Below are 24,254 nucleotides of genomic sequence, written 5' to 3' on the forward strand. Positions count from 1 at the left end.
ATGAGCTGAGGTCACGATTGGGGTCGTTAGAACTAATTGGCCTCTGGTGTCGCAATTCTACGGTAGGATCGTTTGGAAAATGTTTTTTTTTTTTTTTTTTTTAAAAAGAAATATAGAAATCAGGAGACATATTTTGCGGACATCTTGTTTCTTTTGGATGAAATACAGGTAAGCATGAAACCCCTTTCAAAAATTGGCACATTTCACCCAAAACCACGAAGTAAACTTTAAATTCACGACAGCGTCCTCTGGGGTTAGCTCTGCTCCAGATCGCTCGCTCGAGAATAAAGCTAAACGGGTTTCGTTTCAGATTAGGTTTTAAAAATTTTATTTTAAAACTGCATGAGGTGGAATTAACGAACCGGCGCACGCGGGGTGGGCGGGGTTAGGCTGCGCCGCCCCTTCACGACCCCTCGTTGAGCAAAACGCGGGGCCCTCCTCTCGGTGACGTCACGCGCCCAACCCGGAAACGGCAGAGCGCTTTTTCTTCTTCGGAGCTCGCGGGCCGCTCGCCGTCCTTCGCTCCCTCCTCGCCGTCTTCCTTTTTCTCCTCCGTCGGCGTGCCGTCCGAGCTGCCTCCGTCGGCGACGAGGTAAGAGAAAAACAAAACAGCTTTTAGTTTAAAGTGCAACCCTTTCCCGTGGCTCTCTATTTCGCTCCTCGGCCGGCCCTCCCTCTCCCCACCAGTTGCCATTCATTCGCCAAACACACCTTCAAAAAAATAATGGCCCCGGGTGATATAAATGACGAATCACTAGCACCTATGCTAGGCTACATCATCGTCAACTTCCCCTGCTGGGAGCCTAAAAAGTACTTTTTTTTTTTTGGTAGTCACTCTTTTACTGAGTTGACATGGTGAGGTTTCATTTCCCTTTACCCCCCCCGCCCCCCCGAGGGCATTGCACGCATGTGACAAAATTTGAGTGTTTTATGTCCACCCCGGCAAGCTAGCCCACGTTTATTATTGTAAGATTCCACGATGTAAATCAGCCGTGTGGTTTCGGATTCGCCCTTTTGCACTCAACCATGCACCACAGCTGACTCCATATCTGATCATATCACTAATATCGTTGTGTGTTATCTTCTTATCCAAATTTGTGATAGAATTATGTCCCAAAAAAAAGTGTCAATAATGGTAGCAAGGTTGCATGTGAGGGTCTGGGTGAGAGCTGTGGCCATCAGCAGCTTGTGTTTTACCTGAAAATCCATTTATTTTCCTTATAGGAAAGTCTGCAGGTTTAATATTAACACTGCAAAACACCGCAGATTAGCTAGCAAAAATTAGCATCAGTGTTATGGTCTTGTAACCCTCTAAGCGAGGGGTATCAAACTCATTTTTGCTGCGGTTTCCCCTCTGAGGGCGTTATGATTGGGGAAAAAAATCGAAATATTGAATCCCCCTCATTACATTGATTTGAAATCTGAAAATCAAGCTAAATGGGTTATTCGATTAGCGTCCATGTTTTGGTAACACTAAAATGCTTTCAGTATCTCAAAATTGTCATTTATGACACATCAATTTGAAATTAAAAAAAAAAAAAAAAATCCCGGAAGTTGACACGTGCGATTTGCTTTCGCGGGGTTCATAAAACCACATTGCGGGCCAGATCTGGCCCTGTGTGACATACAAGACATATTCTTCATCCTCTGCAAATAATAACTAACAGTACTGCCTCTTACTCAAGACTATTTAGTATGTCATGATTGTGTTTTTATAAATGTGGATGCCAAAACACATTACATAAATGTTTTTTTTTAACTGTATTGCATTTCTATTCACATTAATTGGGAAAGATGATTTCAGACGCAGGCGTTTTGTGACTCCAGGAAGGAAAATAAGTATCTGAAATTGTAAAAATTGGTATCTGCATTTTTCTTAAATGAGAAAACAAACATGGAGGATGCGTTTGAGTCCCCCCCGTAAGGAGGCTCCTCCGTTTCGCGGACGTTTCCGTTCCCCGAAAGTGGAAGTGAAAAAGTTTGCCGAGCGCGGCGGCGCTGCTCTTGGGCAAGTTGTGATGCAACGTAATTTTTTTTTTTTTTAAAGGGCACATTCATGCTTGTGTAAACGAGGAGGCCCGCAGTGCCCCCCCTACGCTGTCAATAATTATCCCTCCTTGTAATATTCCGCAGGAAGTTGCGAGACGCGATTGCAGGACGTTTGCGTCACATTTCGCCGTCGCACGGGTGTTTTTTTTGTTATGTTTTCCCCGCCGTTGCCATCAAATCGTCGACCCCGTTATCGTAGACGCGGTGCAACCTCGATGTGCCCCGCGATTGGCTGGCAACCGGTTCAGGGTGTGTCGATACGCTCCCGCACTCCCCTCGACCCTTGTGAGGATAAGCAGCTAAGAAAATAGATTTGGGTTTTGCTCCCACGATCCGTTGCATGAAAATCTTAAGCTACACAACGAAGCGTGAACTGAAGTGAACTTTCATCGCAGGAATATTTGCACGTAATCCGAGCGGGCCGGCGGGGTTCGCCCGGGCGTGTTCCTCCGGCGGCGTCCGGCATCTTCGGGGACATTCGTCCGACAACTGTCGGAAGGTTTCAAGCGGACAGCAGGGCGGCCCGGGAACTACTTTAGATGAGAGCATGAAAAAAAAAAAAGATTAATAATTCACGTTTTTTCGTCTGCTGTGGCGCTCCGCTGCGGGGAAATCACGTGCCCGCTGTCCTCGATTGCATCTTTATTTGACTCATTTTTTTCCCTACTTATGAACGTGGAATTTGGTAGACCTGTCTGTCACGGCTACACCCGCAAAAAAAAAAAAAAATCAGTCTCAAGAACGAGTGCCTGAGGGGACACGAGATGTCTGCCATTTTAATTTGAGGCAGACATTTTTGGAACATGTTTGTCGTCTTGAAATATTCTTCAAAGACGGGCTTGTCATCGATATTTCGTGCACATCCTGCCCGTTTTTTTTTTTTTTTGCAAAAATGTGCTCATGCCCGACAGATGGGTGATGCCATCCATACATTTTCTTTGCCGCTTATCCACACGTGGGTCGCTGGAGTGCTGAAGCCAATCCCAGCTGTCGACGGGCAGGAGGCGGGGTACACCCTGAGCTGGTCGCCAGCCAATCGGAGGGCACATAGAGACAAACAGCCGCACTCTCAATCACACCTAGGGGCAATTTAGAGTGTCTAATTAATGTTGCACGTTTTTGGGATGTGGGAGGAAAGCGGAGTGCCCACCCGGAGGACACCCACGCAGGCACGGGGGCCTGGGATCGAACCCGGGACCTCAGAACTGTGAGGCCAACGCTTTATCAGCTGAGCCTTTGTGCTAGTTTTACTTTATTTTAGGTCTATTAGACAGTGGTTAAAAAATAAATGACAACTTGTCCATTTTTGCGGTTTTTTTTTTTTTTTTTTTTTTTGCCCCTTCTTCCAAAACAAAAGAATTTCGCGAACCCAAATCGTGTTTCTCGTAGTTTGCGTCTTTCCTGCGCTCAGCAGAGCCTCGCGTGCATTTTCTTTCCATTTTTGCCAAGAGCACTTTTGCTCTATCGATCCTCCCCGTGTGGGCGAGATGCCTGGGGTGCGTTTGTTTACGTGCACCTCTTCCCTCCTCGGCGTTCCGTCTCCCTTTGAGCATGGGGAGGCGTTTGCGTGCATGTTGGAATTCTCGCCGCCTGCGCCCGTCTTTCCCGCGCGTCGGTTCCAGTCCGTCGAACGTGTGTCACGGCCGCGCCCGCGGCTCGGGTTGATTACGCAGAGCGCTTGAATGAGCCCTCGCACCCCGTGTTGCCCACCCTCGTCCCTCCCGATAGGAGAGCCGGCATCTTATAGGTCCGCGTCGTTCTAAAAGGTGCCAAATAGTTACATTCGAGTACGCGCTCATCAACTTACGACATCGCCGCTCGATTTGTGAGTCATCGAGATGCAATGGAACGAACGCACGCCTTGGCACCACCTGACGCTTCCTTAGCCGCGTGACGGACTCTGACTCGCATTCCCGCATTGCATTCTGGGTCGCGGCAGCTGCTTTGGTCTAGCAAGCAAGTTGTGGTCGTTTTTTTAAAAAAAAAAAAAATTTGGGGGGGGGGGGACTACATCTTCATGTTAAGGAAGAGCCGGAAAATAATTTGATTCTGTACCAAGCGTGTCCCAAATGACACCTTAGCGAAAATGATTAATAGCTAAGAGAGAGACTCATGTTGTTTACTGAAAAATTGACATTTGAAAAAAAGAAATTCTGTGACATTTCCTTGATCCTCCGCGAGAAGCTTAGTAAAACGTTTGTAACTTGTCCACAAATGGCAAAAGCCTTCACTGGAAATGGAAAAGACATCCAGATTTAAAATATGTGTATTCTTTATTATTGAAAAAAATGCAGAAATTGAGGGAAAAGTGACATTTTCTTGAGTGTGTACCTGAATCTGTTCGTAAAATTATGATTCATGCATTTGGAGACTTTCACTTTTATCTTAAATGAAGGAAAATGACACGGAAAAGGAGTACGTGCATTGAATAGAGAACAAATCGTTCTTTAAATAATATAAAATGTACTAACTCCCCCACCCCCCAAAAAAAAAAAAAAAAAATTTGAATCCGTATTGAATGCTGCCGGCGTCCTGCAGCTTTGTCGAAATCGGAAGTCGATCGGAGGAAGTCTTGCAGAATAGGAAGTGTTTTTGTTTTTGCTTCAATCACGGGGTCGGCGCCTCTTCATTGAACTTGTTTTTTTTTTTTGTGTGCGCGCACAGGAGGGCAGTCTTGCTGGAGGACCGAGACCACAGGCCACCCGCCAGGCCGTGCCTCGACGCCCCTGACCCGCGCCTGAGCCCCTCTTCTGCCGCCACGTCGCCAGTAGGTGCACCGCTTACGCGCTTTTTTTTTCTGTGTGTTTTCATTCCCTGGCGGCCGGGTGGCGGGATCCAAACTCGGCCCCTGGCGCGGTTAATCGAAGGATTTCCAATCGGATTTGTTTCAGCCTTCCAAATATGCTGGGATCAGATTCTGATCCCGCTTCCTTCTGCAAACGCCAGTTTATTTTTTCCTCTCTCCACCAAGTAGTACCAGTTTGCTGAGGTCGTACTTCATTTTGGGTGGTGACTGGAAAATGAGTCGGAATTCAGCAAAAAAAAAAAATCATTATTTCCTGCTCCCAAAAAGTAGTGGACACATTAATCTTGCACAAGGACAGGTATGAAAAATGATCCCAAATCACAGACAAACAATAAAAGTACCGTAATTCCCGGCCTACAGAGTGCACCTGATTATAAGCCTCACCTGGTACATTTGTAAAGAAAATACTATTTGGTACATACATAAGACGCACCTGTGTATAAGCCGCAAGTGCCCACATTGAAACCCACGTTGAACCACGAGATATTTACGAAGACGGTACACAGAGTTTTTAATACTTTAGCTTAGCTTAACAAAGCAACAACACAGTAGCACGAACAGGGCTTGTAAAAAAAAAAAAAAAAAACAGCCGTGGCAGCTGCACAGAACTAACAGCCGGTTAAAAAAAAAAAACATACCTAAGATGTGACAGAAACACGCTAGAGCGGTGCTAGCGTGCCGCTAACAGGGCCGGTTAATAAAAACATACCGGTAAAAAACACGGGGACCGGCAGTAACACAGCAGCAACATGCTAGCACAGCGCTAGCGCAGCGCTAACGGGGCCGGTTAAAACAAACAAAAAAAAAACATACCAATAAAAGTCACTTCCTCGGCACATATATTCCACCGGCGTCACGCTTACCTTTTCTGCTCGAGCGCCCTCTTGCGGCCGGTAGAAAAAATGCACAAATTACCGCATCACCGCATAAGCCGCAGGTTGAAAGTGTGTGTGTGTGTGTTGTGTGTGTGTGGTGTGTGTGTGTGTGTGTGTGTGTGTGTGTGTGTGTGTGTGTTGTGTGTGTGTGGTGTGTGTGTGTGTGTGTGTGTGTGTGTGGTGTGTGTGTGTGTGTGTGTGGTGTGTGTGTGTGGTGTGTGTGTGTGTGTGTGTGTGTGTGTGTGTGTGGGTGGGGGGGGGGGGTCGAGGCTTATAGGCCGGAAATTACGGTAATAAACTTCTAATAAGATTCAGGTATTAATCACTGGAAATGATATCAAATGAAGGTTTAATGTCAAATGAAATGTGTGATTCATTGTCATCCATCTCAAGCTAGCACACAAATGACATTGAATGTCAACGTGTGCAAAGTTTCACACACCGTATTCATTTTTTATGTTTTTATTTTTGCTGTGTCATTGTTCGCCCATCTCATCATCATCATCATCATCATGGCTCCCGCGCGTCGCCTGCAACCTCGTCGTCTCCTTGGCGGCTGTTGCCATGGCGCGCCACCATCGCTCCACCGGCGTGCCGACGTCGCGACGGCCGAGGCCTCGGGCGGCTCTCTCGTAGGCGCAGCGAGTCGCCGCGCACGCGCCGAGACACGTTCACTCGCCCGTCGGAACGGCCGTGCCGCGTCGGCCCCGCGACCGCAGAGTGGCGTGCGAACAAGAGTTCTTTTCGGGCCAAATTAGCGGCGCCGGGATCAGGCGGCGTTTGTCACAGTCGCTCGAGGCGAGGCTTTTCTTAGCTGCTGTCGTCTCGGCTCGATACTGCCCCCAGCTGGAGGAAGGCCGAAGTGACGTGCCCTGTGCACTGCATTAAAATGATTTTTCTATTGAAAAAGTAGTTTCTTCAAGCTGTATATTGTATTGCCGTTCCCAGCTGAAGTTTAGCATACAATATATTCGAGAGGGGATATTTTTCAACATTTTCCATCATTTAAATGGCACCCCCCATGTTTAAAATCATCATCATCATCATCGCATCAAGCATATGCAGTGAATAAACGTACAATTTGGTGCCATTCTGATGTATTTTCTGTTGCACGTTCATATTTTTCCATCCACGTCGAGCGCCCGCATCGCGGATACGTGATTGTCTAGAGCGTTCCGCTCCTGACACGGCACACGGCGGAGCCGCGCCGCTTTTCTTCCGACTAAGTAATCCGAGGACACGTCTGAGTGGGCATAATATGCGGGTTTTTATGTCAGATAAAAAGCTGCCGCTCATGAATTATGAACGGAGGTCGGCGGCGGCCCGCGCCCGTTCCGGCCGCTTATGTGTTGCTTTCCATCTCGAGCAAATAAAGAGCGGACAAGCAGGAAATCAGCACCGGCTTTTGAAATATTTATGAATTGCCGGGCAGGGAGGGCGAAAGCGGTCGCTAGATGGCGCTGTAGTGTCACGAATAGATTGCAGCAAGGAAAACCGAAAGCAGGGGTGCAGCAAATAAGAGAGGGATTTGCTTGATATTATCATCATATTTTGCAGGAACGTTAAACTTCCTGTTCCAGGGTTCTTGGGTCGCTTCGACCCGGAGCTTGTGCAATTATCCAAAATGGTCAGAAAAGCCAAATATATCCAATTATGAGCTCCTCATAGATGATGCTGCAGTCGGGATAATTCATTCATATTCAATTATGATACCCTCCAAAAATACTTGCATTTTATTCAAATTGAGGGGGTGTGTTTGTTCCTTGTCATTGTCATGTGAGACTTTTTTTTTTTTTTTTTTCTGTATAGGTCAGATGCAGGATCTCTGAAATCTTTCATAAACCCGTTCCATTTTTTTATTACCATTTGAATCCTAATTTAAGAAGGTATTTCATTGCTATTTTTTTTGGGGGGGGGGTGTTAAATAGCGATTCAAGAAATATTTCTTACAGGTTCCATTTGGGAGTTTTCATTTTTATGTCCTCTATTTTATTTCCACAAAGCGCATAAACGGAGCATATTTGGTATTCTTTCGAGAGCATATGAATAATCCCCCCACCCCCGCCAGCGTATTGATCCCATATCGATAGCCCGCATCACGCCATATCGACGATCCGTCCCGGCTGGGGAGTGGCCGCCGTCGAGGTCCGCTTTCGTCCTGCAGGTGGCGCTCGGCTCTCGACCGACGGCGCTCCTGGCTGCTCCGTAATCAGTCCCCTTCCACAAACTGCGCCCCTCCCAAAATTCAGTTGCGGGGGAGCACATTGAAGCCGAGCTTCTTTTTTCTTCTTTTTTTTTTTTTTTTTTTTTTTTTTTACTTGTATGAAGACCGTTCGCAAACTGCGGCTAAATTGAAGGTTGTGCGTGAGGGGATTTGGTAACGGGATGATGCGTTCAAACGCGTCCCCGAGGGAGACGCCGCATGCTCGGATGATCCCGACCAGACAGTGAGTCAATAGGGCCCCTCCTTAATGATGCTCCAACGTCCTTCGGGGGGGGGGGAGTTGGAGGACTGTCAAGGGCGAGAAAATGACGATGAGGACCAGGAAGCGGCGCAAACGTCGTAAAATCCTGGCCGTGTTGCGTTCGTGTCAATGAAGCTTTTTTTTTTTTATCCGTTCAACTGTCTTCACTCTCTCTTCGGAGCTGCGTGTGCCTGTTGCCATGGTTTCCAACTTTAGGCAGGTGCCCCCGCCGAAAAGAGAGAGGGAGGGCGAGGAGTGCGCCGCCTGTGCCGTCGCCGTGACAACGGCGGCGGGCGAGGACAGCCGACGATCGGGTCCGGCTCGTGTTTTTGTTTTTGGCACGGTTTGGGCGGGCGTGCCCGCGAGGTAATCGAGTTCAAAACAATCCCCCCCACCCCCAGTTGTTGGAGTCAGCTGAGCGGGATTGGCAGAGGGGGGGGGTACGCCAACACCCCCGATGGGGAACACCCCCCCCCTCCCCCCAATTTTGTGTCTGTCGGCTCGGGCCGCTGTCAGCGAGGTCCGGTTGTGGCTGAGCGGGCTAATACGATGTGGCGTGTCACCCGGGGAATCTGGGTCAAGTTTAAAGCTGCCCGTGCCGCAGTGTGATGCGCCGCAATCCCGCACGCCATGCACAAATGTGGATTTTTCACCCCCCCCCCCCCAAAAAAAAAAAAAAAAAAACAACAAACATGCATTTTCTTGTCAGCGCATTCGTTCGTGTCCATGCTCTCCAAATCGGGCGGCCACGCGACACTGAGGGTGCTTCTGCGGCGGTTTGGGTTCGGGAGAGGCCATTGTTTTTCCTAGCGGGGGGGTTGCACGTGGATCCTCACACTGTAGCTGAGTAGTGGAATGTCAGCACTGTGCCCTCCCTCCTGCCATCCATCTTTTTTTTTTTTCCTGCCGTGCTTTGTCGCAGTGCTCCATTTCAGCGCCGCTCTGCCTCTGGGTGTGTTTACGGCGGCCACGCAGAGTGCAAGGCGACGATGCCACGCTGAGGTCAGGATGCTGCAGTGGGCGTGGCCGCCAAAATGCACTCAGAACCCCTGCGGTAGTTACAAGATAGTCTTTTTTTACATATATATTCAGAGGAGGAGAAAAATATTAGCTTACAGGCACTCGCCCCGCGCACTGCACTCGTTTCCCATCCCTGTCCTGTCTCTTAATGTCCGAATTGCTACTCGTCACGCCGTGTCCTGTCCTGTGCAGTCCTGTGCCATCTTATCCTATTTGCCAATTGTTCCGTCAAGTCCAGTTCCTTCCCGTCTTCTCCCATTTGCTATTGGTGCATCTGAGCTACCTTCCCGGAGGTAAAACTAATGGAAGCAAACGGATCCACTTGAGGGCGGTCCTGCCGTGTACGTCACTTCCTGCTTCTTCTCCAAAACAAATCCCTCGAGAGGATTTTCAAGGCGGGAGTTACAAAAAGCCGTATACGTCAAAGTCATGTTTTGTTGTGAAAAAACGAATGGGTCCATACCAGCTGCTCTTTTTTTTCCCATTAATAACGTACTAAAAATCATCCATTTCATGACACTTGACCTTTAATGTCGGAATTGCTACTAGTCACGCCCTGTCCTGTGCAGTCCTGTGCCGTCTATTTGCCAATTGTTCCGTCAAGTCCAGTTCCTTCCTGTCCTCTCCTCTTTGCTATTGTGCATCCTGTTCTTTCATGTCCTTTGTCGTTCTTTAATTTCAGTCAAGGTGTAGCGATACTGCAGTACCTTATTGTTAAAAACTGTATTATCCTGTCCCATTAGTACATATTAGTATCATATTTAAGAGTGGCTGTGTGCAGTTCGATAGGTCGTATTTATTCGAATAAGAGGCAAAAATGTGTTGCGTCAAGCCGTTTACTTCTCACTCCCACAAATGAAACGCCACAGACGAGCTAAGAAAAATGACCATCGACGTCGCGGTAATTATAAACCTCCAAAATACAAAAGGTGCAGTTCAGCACATGAAATGTTACATTGTAATCTAATGTCCGATTTTTGGTATTTTCACACCGATCCCGTCTCCTCGCCCTCTTTTGCCATCCCTTCCTCCTGGGCGTTGCACCGCCACCTTCCCAGTCCGCATAAAGATAAAATCGTTTTAATTTCCCCTCTTTTACATTTTCCAATAAGCAGCGATATCAATATAAACAGCCGCGTGGGGATTACGTGGCTCAAGATATTCATCTGTAATCGCAATCCGTTGCATATATATTGTATTGCGTGTCTTTCGCTAAGCTGCTCTTAAAATAAAAATGAGTAAAATACTGCCCCCGCCCCGGCTAATCCTCCGTTTTGGGCGCATTACCTCATCCGTATGAACATATTCATGATGCTTTCAAGTCCTCACTATTACTACTGTACTACGCTACCGCCGCCGCCTTCTGATTGGCCGCCGCGATGTTTTCAATGGCAGCCAAATTTCGAGCGCGGCTCCATGGATACAGCGAGCTGTCGGGTAGATTCGGCCCCAGCCAATGAGAGCGCCGCGCGGGCTCCCGCTTGTCAGAATCTGCCCCCCCCCCGGCCTTGGAAGCAGTCAGCCCCCCCCCCCTTCCCTCCTCTTCCTCCTCTTCCTCCTCCTCCCTCAGCGAGCACGCGATTGCTCAGCGGGGGGTTCAAAACAACAACACGGAGGTGCCCAGGTCTTGCACGCTTACTACAACGGGCAATTTTTTTTTTTTTTTTTACCCCCCACCCCCACCCCTGCGTTCCTCTGAGTGGAAATGCGCCGGCGTCTTTTACATAATCGGCACCTTTGCGAGTGGCTCTCAAAGGGGAAATTTGACCCCGAAAGCGCTCTGAAATACACAATTTAATGCGTTTTTTTTTTTTTTTTTTTTTTCAACGACTTCTGGGGTTATCTCTTGGACTTGAAAAGTGGGCCATGCAAATCCCTGCCCGCTCCGTGACCTCCTTTCTGCGGGAGTGGCGGCGAGCCCACGATAGGTGGCGATAGAGGACTGCAGCAAGACCCCACCACCACCGACCCCCCCCCCCCTCCCCCCTGAGTTCAATACCGGTTTCCTCGGCCGCGATTGGCAGAGCCCCACAGGTCGCCAACCGGCTTCTTGAGAGTGCGTCAGGTGCCGGCGTCGCCCAGAGCCGCTGTTGGCGCGGGCGGGCATTCAGGTCGCATTAGTGCCCGGTTTGGGAGACGAGGCTGCGCGGGGCAGGTGGGGGGGGGGGGGGGGGCTTTGCAGGTGGTCTTGTCCAGAAGAGAGGGGGGGGGGGGAGAGAGGCTTGCACGCAAGTTAAACGGAAAGGAGGGGCACTAACCAATTACATTTGTTGGTTTTTAACAGGGTGGAAGCTGGTAAAGCTTTGGCCTCACAGTTCTGAGGACCCAGGTTCGATCCCGGCCCCGCCTGCGTGGCGTTTGCGTGTTCTCCCCGTGCCTGCGTGGGTTTCCTCAGTGTGGGCACTCCGGTTTCCTCCCACATCCCAAAAAACAACACTTCAAATTGCCCCTAGGTGCGATTCTGAGTGCGGCTGTTTGTCTCCATGTGCCCTGCGATTGCCCGGCGACCAGTTCAGGGTGTACCCCGCCTCCTGCCCGTCGACAGCAGGGATAGGTTCCAGCATTCCCCGCGACCATTGTGAGGATAAGCAGCTAAGAAAATGGATGGATGGTATTTAACAGGGTCACTTGTTGCTAGGCAGAGCGCTTGCCCTCATTACGTCAGCTGGTGACCTTGGAGTGAGGGGCGCGGTACACCCTGGACTGGTCGCCGGCCAATCGCAGGGCACGTTGAGACAAACAGCCGCATCTTTAATGCACGTACCCATAACAAATTCATACGTGAACATGCAAACTACACACGAAGGCCGAAGTCAAGATTCGAGCACAGAAATTCTTGACTGAAAAGCAAAAAGAAATAAGCCATTGTGAAATGTTTAAAAATAATAATAATAATAACTTGCGTTGCTAGTTGAGTCTCACTGATTTGAATGTGAATGTTTGTTTTACATTTTTCTCTTTTCTCTCCTCAAATTGAGCTCTCGGCTACATCTCGTAATGGTTCCATTTTGCCACTTTAAAAGGCAAAATAGCGCCATCTGTTGAATCCGGTGGGGCATTTTAATTGCGTTCCAGCAACTACCGAAACCAAAATGCCCCCCTAAAAAATGAACTGACTCCAATGTTGGCAGTAGTATATACAATGCATCATGGCATGATTATTGATATTTTTCTTGTAGAAAAAAGATGTGTAGATTTATTTTGACCTGCTCCTCCACTTGGCTTGCACTCACGCATCTGCATCTCATGCATTTTAACGCCGCTGAGTTTGCGTTTTGTCGTCTTTCAGCTTCACCTCCGCCGCCGCCTTTCACCCGTCACTCGTCTCCGTGATCCCAAAACGTCCGCCGAGGTGTAAAAACGCTCGACGGCGACGGGAGTCGACCGCCGTTTCTCTCCACACTCTGCCGTCATTTGCGTGTGAGCGCCGTCCGCTTTCGAGGAGCCTGGCGCGCCTGTCACTTCTTATTGCGCCGCCGAGCCGTAAGCGTGTATTTTATTGCTTAGCGACACAGCCGAATCCCTCACGCTCTCCATCAGCAGCATCCTGCGCTTCAATGTCACTAGACTACACTTAGGCACCGCGTTCAAGTCGTTCCACCCCCCCCCCCCAAAAGAAATAAAATTTGAACATGAAAAAAAAGGGACAAATTTAACCAGACTAATTGTGTGATTTTCAGAGAGAGCAGTCGAAATTTTTGAGGGGGAAAAAATGACTGGGAAGAGAGTCTGCCTCACAGTTCTGAGGACCGGGGTTCAAATCCCAGCCCCGCCTGTGTGAAGTTTGCATGTTCTCCCACGTCCCCAAAACATGCAATTAATTGGACACTCTAAAATTGCCCCTAGGTGTGATTGTGAGTGCGGCTGTTTGTCTGTTTGTGCCCTGCGATTGCCTGGCGACCAGTTCAGGGTGCTTGTTGACAGCTGGGATAGGCTCCAGCACTCCCTGCGACCCTTGTGAGGATAAGCGGTTTTCTCGGGGCAGTCCGATTTCCTCCCAGATCCCAAAAATGTGGGTTGGGTGATTTCAAGACTCTAAATTGTCTGTAGGTGTGAACGTGTGCGCAAATGGTTTGTTTGTGTGCCCTGCGATTTAGCTGGCAACCGTTTGAGGGTGTGCCCCCCCGCCTCCTGGTTGAAGATTAGCCAGGATTAGGGTCCAGCACTCCCACAACTCTCGTGAGGATAAGCAGTATAGATAATGAATGGGTGGAAGCAAGCAGCAGCAGCAGCAGCAGGTTCAAACCTTCTTTACAGTTGCTGGGCAGGAATTGAGCAAAGCACAAAATGACTCCTTGCTTGGTTTATTTTGGGATTTTTTTTTTTTTTTTGGGGGGGGGGGTTGGGCTTGACATCTGGTAGGCAGGAGAGCATTTTCAGGAAGTGTATTTTTTTGGGGAGGGGTTGGAGGGCCCCGGATTCTGGGTTCCCCGAACGCGCTAGCGTGGGCGCCGTTCTCGGTGCCCCGCTCCGGCGCTACGGAGTCAATTATTGATCGGTCTTCCTTTTCCAGCAGGTATCAACATGGGGAACCTGCTGAAGGTGCTGACCTGCACCGACCTGGAACAGGAGCCCAATTTCTTCCTGGATTTCGAAAGTGAGTCCCCCCCCCCCTCCCCACCTGATATCGATCGCGCGAATACGTTAGCATAGCATTATCAGCTCGCCGAAACGAGCCCGCGCTCCTCTCTTCCGCCGCATTCTACCTGGAGGCGTTTTTCATCCACCTGCCAGTTTCGCGCCGCCGCCGCCGTGCGCGCGGAATATCAATCGGCGTCCTCAAATAGATAACGCGGCGGAGTTCAGATGCAGTTACGGTAGCCTCAGGCCTCCCCAAAAACCTCCCCCCTCTCCGCCCCACGTGGCTTGATCCTGGCATTGTGGAATTTTCACACTTGGCAAGCCCGCGGATTCAGTCAAACCTTCCCAAAAACGCACACTACTCGCACTGGTTTTCATTTTTACAAAAATCTGCAACCGTTCAAAACATTAGGTACACCTGCAGCATAGAGGCAAGAGATGGATTTAAAAAAAAAATCTCAAATATTAGATGGAAAACATGACAAAGCATGAAAATCATTAAAAACAATATCATGGGAAGAAACTAAACGCAGTGGTACCTCGGTTTTCGGACATCTCTGTTTCCGTACAAATTGGTTTTCGAATGAAAAGTTCGAGATTTTTTTAGCCACAACGATTTGTTATTGTGCTTTCGCACGCTAAAAAGGGGCGAGTCACCCCCACCGAAGACATTTGAAACAGTTGTTTTGCATTGCTTTTTTTCTTTTGTTCCATTAACCCTACCTCTAGTTGCAAGTTACATTTTTTTTTTTTGTACGTTACGTACTTTCTGTGCAGATGAAAAAGAATTTGTCTGCCCCCCCCCCTCATTATTGCTTGTTTAAAGTTATTCTGCAGTTTTGTTAATAACAAAACGTTTTCAAGGCTGGGGGCCGAGTCGCTACAGATACGGCAATGCGATCCCAGCCTAGCATAATCTACTACTAAAGCATACATTTTAAGCAAAAAATAAATATATTTCTCAAATGAGTTAATTATATAAAGTATTTAAAGTATACATGCATTTCTACTATGCAGTTTATTGACAGGAAAAACTAACAAAAAAAAACACATTTAAAAAAAAAATGTTTTTTTTAGACTTGGAACGCATTATTTCATTTTCCATTCATTGTAATGGGAAAATGCGCTTCGGTTTTTGAACATTTCACTTTTCAACCGGCCCTCTGGAACGGATTGTGGTCGAGAAACGAGGCACCACTGTAATAGGAACTAATACACGTTTAAGGAAAAAAAAAAAATCAGGTAGTACAGCAAAAATATGAAACATATGCCAGGTGTATGGATAACGTTTGATGACATATTTTGTCCGTTATTACTCGTCCCCGCAGACGCTCAGCCCACAGACGGCGAGCGCGAGGTGTGGGAGCAGGTGGACGTGGTGCTGAAGGACGCCAAGGCCATCCTGGACGAGCTGCAGGCCTACAAAGGGGCCGGGGAGCAGATCAGAGAGGTGTGTGTGTGTGGGGGGGGGGGGGGCGTACCGGCTCATTATCTGCGTATGCACCATTTTACATATCTACATCTACATATCATCGGCGTCATTGAAATGACAAAATGTCACACGCAAAGGTTTATTAAAATTACAGGAATAAAGAAATATGAATTCATATTAAAACAGAGAAATACTGTATCCTTCATATAAAAACTAAATATTAGATTAAAAATACACAAATATTAGAATAGGGAGGAGAAAAAACAGTTTAGATAAATACCAATATATAAAAAATTCAACATTGGGGAAATATATGAAAAAATACAATTGAACAGTTTTAGAAATGTGCAAATGCATGTTGTAAAATTATATCTAAATATTGTACAGTTCACAAATATTCGATATAAAATATTTACATTAGAAATTGAATTAAATATACACTCAAATAAATAAAACAAAAAAAAAAACAAAAATACACTCCAAAAAAATAACAAAACACCCAAATTTACAACATATATTGTAAAGCAATATAAAAAATTGGGAATATGAAATATTACGCCCCTATGTATTACATGAAAATTGCAAAATATTCCAAGAGTATTCGAATAAAAAAAATATAGTATACAGTACATAATATAAAAAAATGGATAAAATTTATAAAAAATATGAAATGTTAGGCCCCTAAGTATTACATGAAAATTGCTAAATATTCCCAAAGTATTAGAATAGTAGTATACATAATCTAAAAAAATTTGATTAAAATTACAAAAAAATACTGATGACAAAATGAATATCAAACAAAAATAAACAGAAATATTGAGGTATTTAAACAAAATAATGCAAAAGTTACATTAGATGTCTTTCAAAAACATGACCTCAAAGGTGCTCAAATATATGTTTGACAGTCGACAAAACAGACAATAAATAACAAAAAATATTCAGTTTTTTTTTTTTTTTTTTGAAAGGCCATCCAGAACCCCAACGACGAGGTGCTCCAGGAGCAGGCGTGGGCGGCGGTTGTCCCCCTGGTGGGGAAGCTCAAAAAGTTCTACGAGTTCTCGCAGAGATTAGGTACGTGCCCCTCCCCCCCCCTCCCCCGACAGCATCCAGAAATGACATCACATGAACGTCGCTCCATACCGTACACAGGCTTAATATTTTGCACGTGCGCCGAACCGCAATCCATCCACGTAACACACACGATGCGCTGTTTAATTAGCCTGGATTCAAAAGCGGGTTAGGGGGGTTTTAGGGCTTGTCGTGGCGGGGCGGGGGCGCCTTTCAGACGGCCAACGGTGACAGCCCAGCGGTGGTTGTTATGTAAACGAAGTAGGTCACCTTTTTTGGACGCCTCCACTTCAGGTCTTCGGGCTTCGCGGCGGCCTCCGAAGCGCCCCGAGCCCGGCGGGCGTGCCCACGTGATCCCGAGGGGTGGTGGGGGTGGGGGTGGGCGGTTGGGGGTAAGCGCGAGCCGGTTGCGGCGTCGCGGCGCTAATTGGCTCGCCGCGCGGCACAGATGATATCACGGAGAGCAGCTTATGTCACTGACTTTGCATATCAAATACTTGACTTATCTCCTTCTCGGGTTCCAATGTCGCTCTTAATTTTCCAGGTCATCTTCTGAAGCTTCAAACTTTTAAGGTACAAGACTGGCTTTCCATATGATTATAGATTTTTATTTATTTATTTGTTTATTTATTTTTTAATGATACTGCATCAGCCAAATGTCACTTGGCCGATAGAATGTTTCAACATTAGTGGTTGATGGTAAAATAACGGGTCAGCGTTGGCACTTTTAGGATCCGGGGTCATGCTTTTACGGCATTCTGCTCGACCCGACCCGTTTCTCCTCGGCCTTCCCGACATCCTACACCGCCTCGCTCGCTCCTCGTCGTCATATCAACTTATCTCGGGCCGTTTTCCGGCAAACGCCGCCTGCACCAGATGGGAGTCATTACCCGGCGACGAACGTCGTCGCGGCTCGCCGTCTTTCAACATCCCGCGGAACAAACCGCCGTCTGGCTCGGCCGCTTTTCTGGGTTACGTCGACTCCGACTTATGCGCCGGAGAACAATCGCGCAGTGCGCCCGGCAAGACTCCGCGTCGCTGGTGCGGTCCCGGTGCGGTTTTGTCATCATCTCCCCAGACTGGATTTCAAGTAGCGTCTGAGTCCATAAATAAAGCGACCTTTTGGTTCTTGAAAGGTATTTGCAGAATGCTTGTTTTGTAAAAGTATGAAGTTGGCGCAGCGGCGCGTATTTGGTGCTGGTTCTATTCGGAGAAGCGGGCTACGTCGTTACTTCCTGTCTAAACGAGTAGCGCAATCCCACTTGAACGTTTCCTCCCATCATCGCGCCACCGAGATAATTAGTCCCATGTCTCATCTGCATCTGAGCATGGGGGGCCGTGCCCACGTTGCCCCCTCCTTAACTGGCACCGGGCCTTGGGCAGTTCGGGCATCACCGCTGCTCTATTAATGCTCTGCCCCGGCTGGGTGCTTTAATTGCTTTGTTTGTTGTTCTGAGATTGAATAAATGTCCATTTTTTAGGGCATTCCCATACGGTCAAAATGCAAAGCATATTTTCAGCCATAATTGTTTGGTGAGGGTCCAAACAAAACAAAGCCAATTTCCTTAAGTTGCCGTAATTTCCGGCCTATAAGCCGCGACACGCTTTCAACCCTGCGATTTGTGCGTTGCTGCGGCTAATTTGTGCATTTTTTGTAACGGCCGCAAGGGGGCACTCAAGCGGAAAAGGTAAGATTGAGACCGGTGGAATATATGTGCCGAGGAAGTGACTTTTACCGGTCCGGCACTGTTAGTGCTGCGCGAGCGTGTTACTGCCGTGCCTCAGTGATTTTTACCAGTATGTTTTTTTTTTTTTTTTTTTTTTTAACCGACCCTATTAGCGCAGCGCTACCGTTATTGTTAGCACTGCATTAGTGTTAGCATTAGCGCGGTGGAGTTACCGTCTTTCTTTGTATATATCTCGCGTTTCAATGACGGCATAACTGCCATTTTGGCACAAGACAATTTTCAGATCATTTTTGGATTTTTCACTTTCCTATTTCTGCTCTTGGAGCTGGTAACATGCAATTTGCTAGGCACGTCTGTCATGAGCGGACACATTTAGACTGTAAAACTTTTTGTTTGTAGCGGACCTTTTTTAGTTCCTGCAAAGAACAACTTATACGTGAAATGTTGGTCCTTTTTGCTGGCGAACTGAAATCACGCACAGTACGCCGCATGTGTCCCCCCCCCACGCACAGAAGCGGCGCTGCACAGCCTGCTCGGCGCGTTGACCGGCGAGACGTACGACGACCCCACGCAGCACCTGGAGCGGGAGCAGGCGCTCGCCAAGCAGTTCGCAGAGATCCTGCACTTCACGCTGTGCTTTGACGAGCTCAAAGTAGGAACTTGTCCCCTTCTCTCCCTCGCTACACAACATGTCGACCGATTTAGCGCCGTGCGCCATTTTCAAAAGACGCGATTAGCATCGGATTTCAGTCCTGGGGTGGTGCCCTGCTGGCAAAGAAGTCAGATGGACCGTCTTCAGCTGACGTTTCCGTAGCCGCTAAACACCCGCAATCAATTGTTGTGAGATGCGTTTCGACAGCCTTTGAACTGGTTCGCCTTCTTTGCCGCCCCCCAACTCAAAAAAAAAAAAAAATACCCGCCAACCCTCGGGCGATCCGCTCGCGACATCCCAATTAGCGGCCCAGGGATGGCAGGGGGGTGCTAAGCGGTGCGCTAGGTCCGCCCGTCCCCGGCTTCTGACCCACTTTGAGCGTCTGCCCGTCTCTCCCATTGAAGTGGGATTAGCATGCGACGGGCTCACTCGTGCTAGCGTAATTAGCTGTAGCTGAGCCCTCACCGCTTGGCGGGGGGGGGGGGGGTGATTGATGGCGGGCCCCATCGTCTCAGATTTGCTTATAATAATCAAAGGTGTCGAAGATGAGGCTTTCTAGAGATGGCGCTTTATTTTTTTTAATACTATTACCATTTCCACACCGGCTAAATTATGTTACACGGAAATGTTTGCAGAATTAGCTTAACTTTCCCATCACGTTGGAAGGGATGCGGCTGGATCTGCACCTCGATATTTGTAAAAAATAATACTACAACACGTTATTTGGTCTATCAAGTGTCTTTAGTTGGTATTGGTGAGTACTAAAAAGTCATGCTATATATGGAGCGATTATTTTTTTGAGTACCTTTGATAACTTTTGACACCCGCCCTCCCCCATAATCGAAACTGAACTGCTTTCCGATCGTCTAAATGGGCTTTAATATTCCTAATTTTCGATTCCTATTTTACTGAAAATGTTTTTAATCCGTGTAAAGTGTGATCCCCTCGCAGGCCCGTTTGCCGCAAAAAAAAAAAAAACGCGACTAACGGCTTCCCAATTAGCGAGCAGCCGTCGCTTTGTCTGCCTGTCGCGTTCCAAAGAGTCCGATTCGCCTTGACAGGGAGGCACTGACACGTAGAAATAAAAGCAAAGCAGCGTCGGCGCTTTCTGAACGTAAAAATCCAAGCGGCGAGTGTCTTTTATGTCACCCGCACCGCGCCCCCAGGCGACGTCGTCGTCGTCGTCGCCGCCAGAACTGGATGTCCCGCCATGTGTGCGCATGCATATTTTATTATGATCATCCTAATAGTCTGTTATGATGATTGCAGATGACAACTCCCGCCATTCAGAACGACTTCAGCTACTACAGGAGAACGCTGAGCCGCATGCGCATCAACAACCTACCGGTAAGCCCTAAAGCAAAGCTGTAAAGAAATTTGGCCCAAACGCTTTTCAACTGAAAAAAAAATTCAAAATGGGAAACACGAGAAGTCTCGATGACCCGTGCTGTCAAATTTCACAGAAGTCAGCCATTTTTGTTTGGAAGCAGCCATGTTTGGGTGAATTCGAGGGCGCCTATTAAACGTGATGGATGGTGCCCAAACAAAGTGCACACAAGTGTAGCGATCGCTTCATCTTGGGTAGTAATTATTATTCATAATTTCCAAAAAGTATTTATAATGCCAAGTTGGCGTGTTTTTTAAAAAAAACTAGAAACTGTTGCAGAAGTTTACAGAGGTTAACGTGTGGCCGCAATCGCTTCCGTGTACGTTCCATAGAGACGACTGCGTCCTCTTTTTTTTCTTTTTCAATCATAGTTAATCAATGCGAGTTTGTGTAAAACCAGGGCTCGTTTATTTAAATATTGGTATTTATATTGAAAACAAGCTGAAAAGATCGATGGATGATTAACGTGTCGCCGTCAAAACCGTCACGACGTGGGATTTATTCCTGATGAGCAGCAAAAAAATATTCAGATTTTAATACGCCTTCAAACTTTTCCATGTAAATCTCGAGGACTTACTCACCAGATCCACGTGACTGAAGGCTGATTTAATAAGCTCCAAATTAGAGTTGTATTGTAATAATTCACTTGTATTTTTTTTTTTTTTTTTTTCACCTGTGTGAACAGGCCGAGGGTGAAAATGAAGTCAACAACGAACTGGCCAACCGGATATCGCTCTTCTACGCCGACGCCACGCCCATGCTCAAGACGTTAAGCGACGGCACGAGGAGGTTCGTGTCGGAGGTAAGCCGTCGCCAGGGGGCTCCCTTTTTTTTTTTTTTTTTTTGCTCATAAGAAGAAAAAAAAAAATGCAATGGGCGACTTCGGTTCCGTGCGCACAGAACAAGGACCTGCCTATCGAGAACACCACAGACTGCCTGAGTACCATGGCGAGCGTCTGCAAAGTCATGCTGGAAACGCCGTAAGTCAGACCACAAGACTCGCTCGGGGGGGGGGGATATGCCTGGCTTTTAATGGAAAAATTGGCTGGACATGTCTACGAGGACCGCCTGCGTGAAAAGCTCTTAAGGACCCATGCAGGAAGTTGAACAGGAAGTCCACCATTTCGGTTGGAATCAGCCATTTGGGGGCTCATGCTAGCTGGTCGGATAAATTCGCTTATGTAAATAATATTCATCCAACGAGCTATTGTGCGACAGATGTTAAGGGGTGCTGAAAAAGATTGCAAAATTGAGAGTGTGAAAAAATGTCGCCGCGTGCGTCGACAGGGAATACCGCAGCCGCTTCGCCAGCGAGGACACGGCGTCGTTCTGCCTGCGGGTGATGGTGGGCGTCATCATCCTCTACGACTACGTCCACCCCGTCGGCGCCTTCGCCAAGTCGTCAAAGATCGACGTGAGCGCGACGGGAATCGGGCGTTCCCACGCGGCTAGCCGCGAAGCTAATGCTAAATTTCTTTGTCGCGCAGATGAAAGGTTGCATCAAAGTGCTGAAGGATCAGCCGCCCAACAGCGTGGACGGCCTCCTCAACGCTCTCAGGTAGGCGAACGGACCGAGTCAAACGGGATCAGGCTCCGAATATTTCACACGACACCTCGTTTTTTTTTTGTTTTTTTTTTTTTTTTTTTACACCCTTCCTCTAAATTTGGAGCGTCTCGCGTGTCAACATGGCGGCCGGCCCGAGGCGGCGACGTCCGGGGCGCGTTAAAAATGATCGCATGTGTTGCGGCAGGCGATGGCAGCGCGTCCGCGTGACGTGACTGACGGCATTTAGTCGGGTCTCGGTTCTGACGCTGGATAAAATGCAATAACTTCATTCTGGAAGAGGTGGACATAAAACTGCGGTGGTATAGTCCGTCCCCCACCCCCCAAGTAGACATCTTTGGTAATTTCCAAGAGCCGGCCGGTCCACTCAGCTCCTGTAAATTTCCCGCGACGCCGCCGGCTTCTGTTTCTCGCTGGCGGCAGCTTTAATTCTTATCATATTTTATTTTTTTTTTTTATGGAAATCCCTCTCAGGTATACGACCAAGCACCTAAACGACGAGTCCACCAACAAGAGCATCAAGCTCATGCTGCAGTAGCCCCCCCGAGTCGCCGTTTGCGTCGTCCACGGAATGTTTTTCCTTCTTTTTTGGGGGGGGGGGATTTCATCTTCTTTTTCTAATTGAGGGAAAAGAGCCACTGCACCGCCTTTTTTTTTTTTTTAAATAATGCAAAATCCTACTGCCGTTATGAACTTCTTTTTTCGTGCCCAAAAAAAATGAAAAAAAAAATGGCGCCGAGCTACAATGTGAGCCACAATGGCAGCTAATGCAAGCATTGTAGGCCTTTTTTTTTTTTTTTTTTTTTAAACAAAACAATCTTTTCCCACTTTTCAAGGGATTCGAGAGTGCTTTGACTTGAACATTTAAAGAGAAATATATAAAGTATATATTATTTTTGTTTGATCTGTTATTTAATAACTGCATGATGAAAATGATTTTTTTTGTTTTTTTTTCTATTTAAAAAGCCTTTTTAGTTGAGTTTGTCAGCGCGTGTGTACAAAATGTGTGCTGTCGTCAAAGCGGTACTTGATGCAATGAGATTGAAAAGTACTGTTTTCTTAAAATATATTTTCATGGTTGTGTTGTATTTTTAAACGTTTTTTTGTCGACTTTTTAAAACTGTGACTTAAAAGTGAGACTGTAAGTCAATGGAGGAATTAAAAGGTTGGAAAGCTTTTTTTTTTTTTTTTCTACTAGAATCACTGTGGGGGGGTTGTTTGTCTTTGTGTCTATGCGGGGGGGGGGGGTTGCACTCCTGGGCTCAGTTGCGTTTTTGTAAAAATTCACTTCACAACCTTCAATATGGTAGATGCGTACATGCTGTGCCGGTCTGAGCGCTCCCCCCGTGCTGAAAAGTCTCCTTTTGTCTCGAAGTGGCAGTTTCCATGGGGGGCAGGCACGGTGGACTTGGGACCGGGTTTGATCCCATCCCCGCCTGTGTGGAGTTTGCATGGGTTTTCTCCGAATGGGCACTCCGGTTTCCTCCCACATCCCAAAAACATGCAATATTAATTATTAACAGTCGAAATTGCCCCTCGGTTTGACTGTTTGTCTCTGTGTGCCCTGCGATTGGCTGGCGACCAGTTCATGGTGTGTCCCGCCTCCTGCCCGTTGACAGCTGGGATAGGCTCCAGCACTTCCGCGTGACTCTTGTGAGGATAAGCGGTTAAGAAATTGGATGGATGGGCTCCTCTCCTGAAAATGCGGACGGGCGTGGCCCCTCTGCAGCATCCCTGCGCACACGCGGGGAAAGGAGGAGGAAATCACCTCTTCGCGGGCCAAAACTGGTCTTTTCAATCCCGGCATGCACCACTGCATAACGTAGGCCCCCCCCCCCCCCACCCCCCCCCCCCCGCCCCCGTCTTCCGTGACCTTGACTTTGTTGCGCCCGTCGAGCAGACGGCAGAGCCGCGCTAATCCATCAAGCGCTCGTCGGGATGCCGCGCTAGCCTTTTTTTTTTTTTTTTTTTGGTTTTTTCTTCCGCTCGGCGCGCTTTCATCGATGAGATTCTTTTTCATTCGCCACTTTGCTTTCACCATTTTTCAAACTCACAGTTTGCGTCGAGGGTGGGGGGTGGGGGGGGGCTAAGAATATGTGATACATCCTTGAAACGAGGGCTCGGCGGGGACGGGCTTTTTTCGGTGCGTTGTCGCGTCTTCCTTCCTTCAAATGAAGCCTTTAGCTGCCATCTTGGCGTCTCAAATGGAGCAGCTGGATGGTTTTTCTTTTCTTTCTTTTTCTTTTTTTTTTTTGTGTCAGTTACTTCCTAACCAAAAAAAAAAAGTTTGCCCGGCGTCCGCCGACCGCAAGTCGCTGCTAACACGTTGGCTCATCTGTCTCCTGGGGGGGGGGGGGGGGGTGAGACAAGTTTTCTCGGAAACGCAACCGTCGCCCCTCCCGAGAATCCTCTCCCCCCCCCCCACCCCAAAACCGCATTCCCACATACAGATGCAGGACCCCCCGGCCCCCTCCCCGCGCTCTTGTCGAACTCCGCTTCCTTCTGCACGTTGCTTTAATCGGGGGGGGGGGGGGATCTTAGTTAATCAGTCGTGTCAAAAGAGTAACGGCTCTGGTGGGTAGGGGGGGTGGTGGGGGGCGTCAATGGTGGTCCGTTTGTTGGAGACGCTCGGCAGGAAGTCCGAGTCAGTGAAAGTGTTGCCACACT

The 24,254-nt window shown here is 47.9% G+C and overlaps 1 protein-coding gene across 7 annotated transcripts in view; it reads left to right on the top strand.

Annotated features, from left to right (window-relative positions):
• Positions 1–55: 55 nt before the first annotated feature.
• The window catches only part of fam49bb (family with sequence similarity 49 member Bb), a 50,619-nt gene continuing 26,420 nt past the window's right edge, over positions 56–24,254 (top strand). The window contains exons 1-12 of one of the 7 annotated variants that reach the window (XM_061805403.1): positions 237–592; positions 4,714–4,816; positions 13,729–13,812; positions 15,125–15,246; positions 16,194–16,299; positions 18,497–18,636; positions 19,906–19,983; positions 20,709–20,825; positions 20,924–21,003; positions 21,311–21,437; positions 21,511–21,581; positions 22,062–22,756. In XM_061805403.1, the coding sequence (XP_061661387.1) occupies positions 13,740–13,812; positions 15,125–15,246; positions 16,194–16,299; positions 18,497–18,636; positions 19,906–19,983; positions 20,709–20,825; positions 20,924–21,003; positions 21,311–21,437; positions 21,511–21,581; positions 22,062–22,125 (978 nt within the window). In that variant the 5' untranslated portion in view covers positions 237–592; positions 4,714–4,816; positions 13,729–13,739 and the 3' untranslated portion in view covers positions 22,126–22,756. Of the gene's footprint in view, positions 169–227; positions 593–4,713; positions 4,817–13,728; positions 13,813–15,124; positions 15,247–16,193; positions 16,300–18,496; positions 18,637–19,905; positions 19,984–20,708; positions 20,826–20,923; positions 21,004–21,310; positions 21,438–21,510; positions 21,582–22,061; positions 22,757–24,254 lie in introns of those variants that run through there. The other 6 variants (XM_061805401.1, XM_061805400.1, XM_061805399.1 and 3 more) reach the window with 6 other exon arrangements.

This window comes from Syngnathoides biaculeatus, chromosome 19 (assembly GCF_019802595.1).
Source record: "Syngnathoides biaculeatus isolate LvHL_M chromosome 19, ASM1980259v1, whole genome shotgun sequence".
Lineage (NCBI taxonomy): Eukaryota > Metazoa > Chordata > Actinopteri > Syngnathiformes > Syngnathidae > Syngnathoides > Syngnathoides biaculeatus.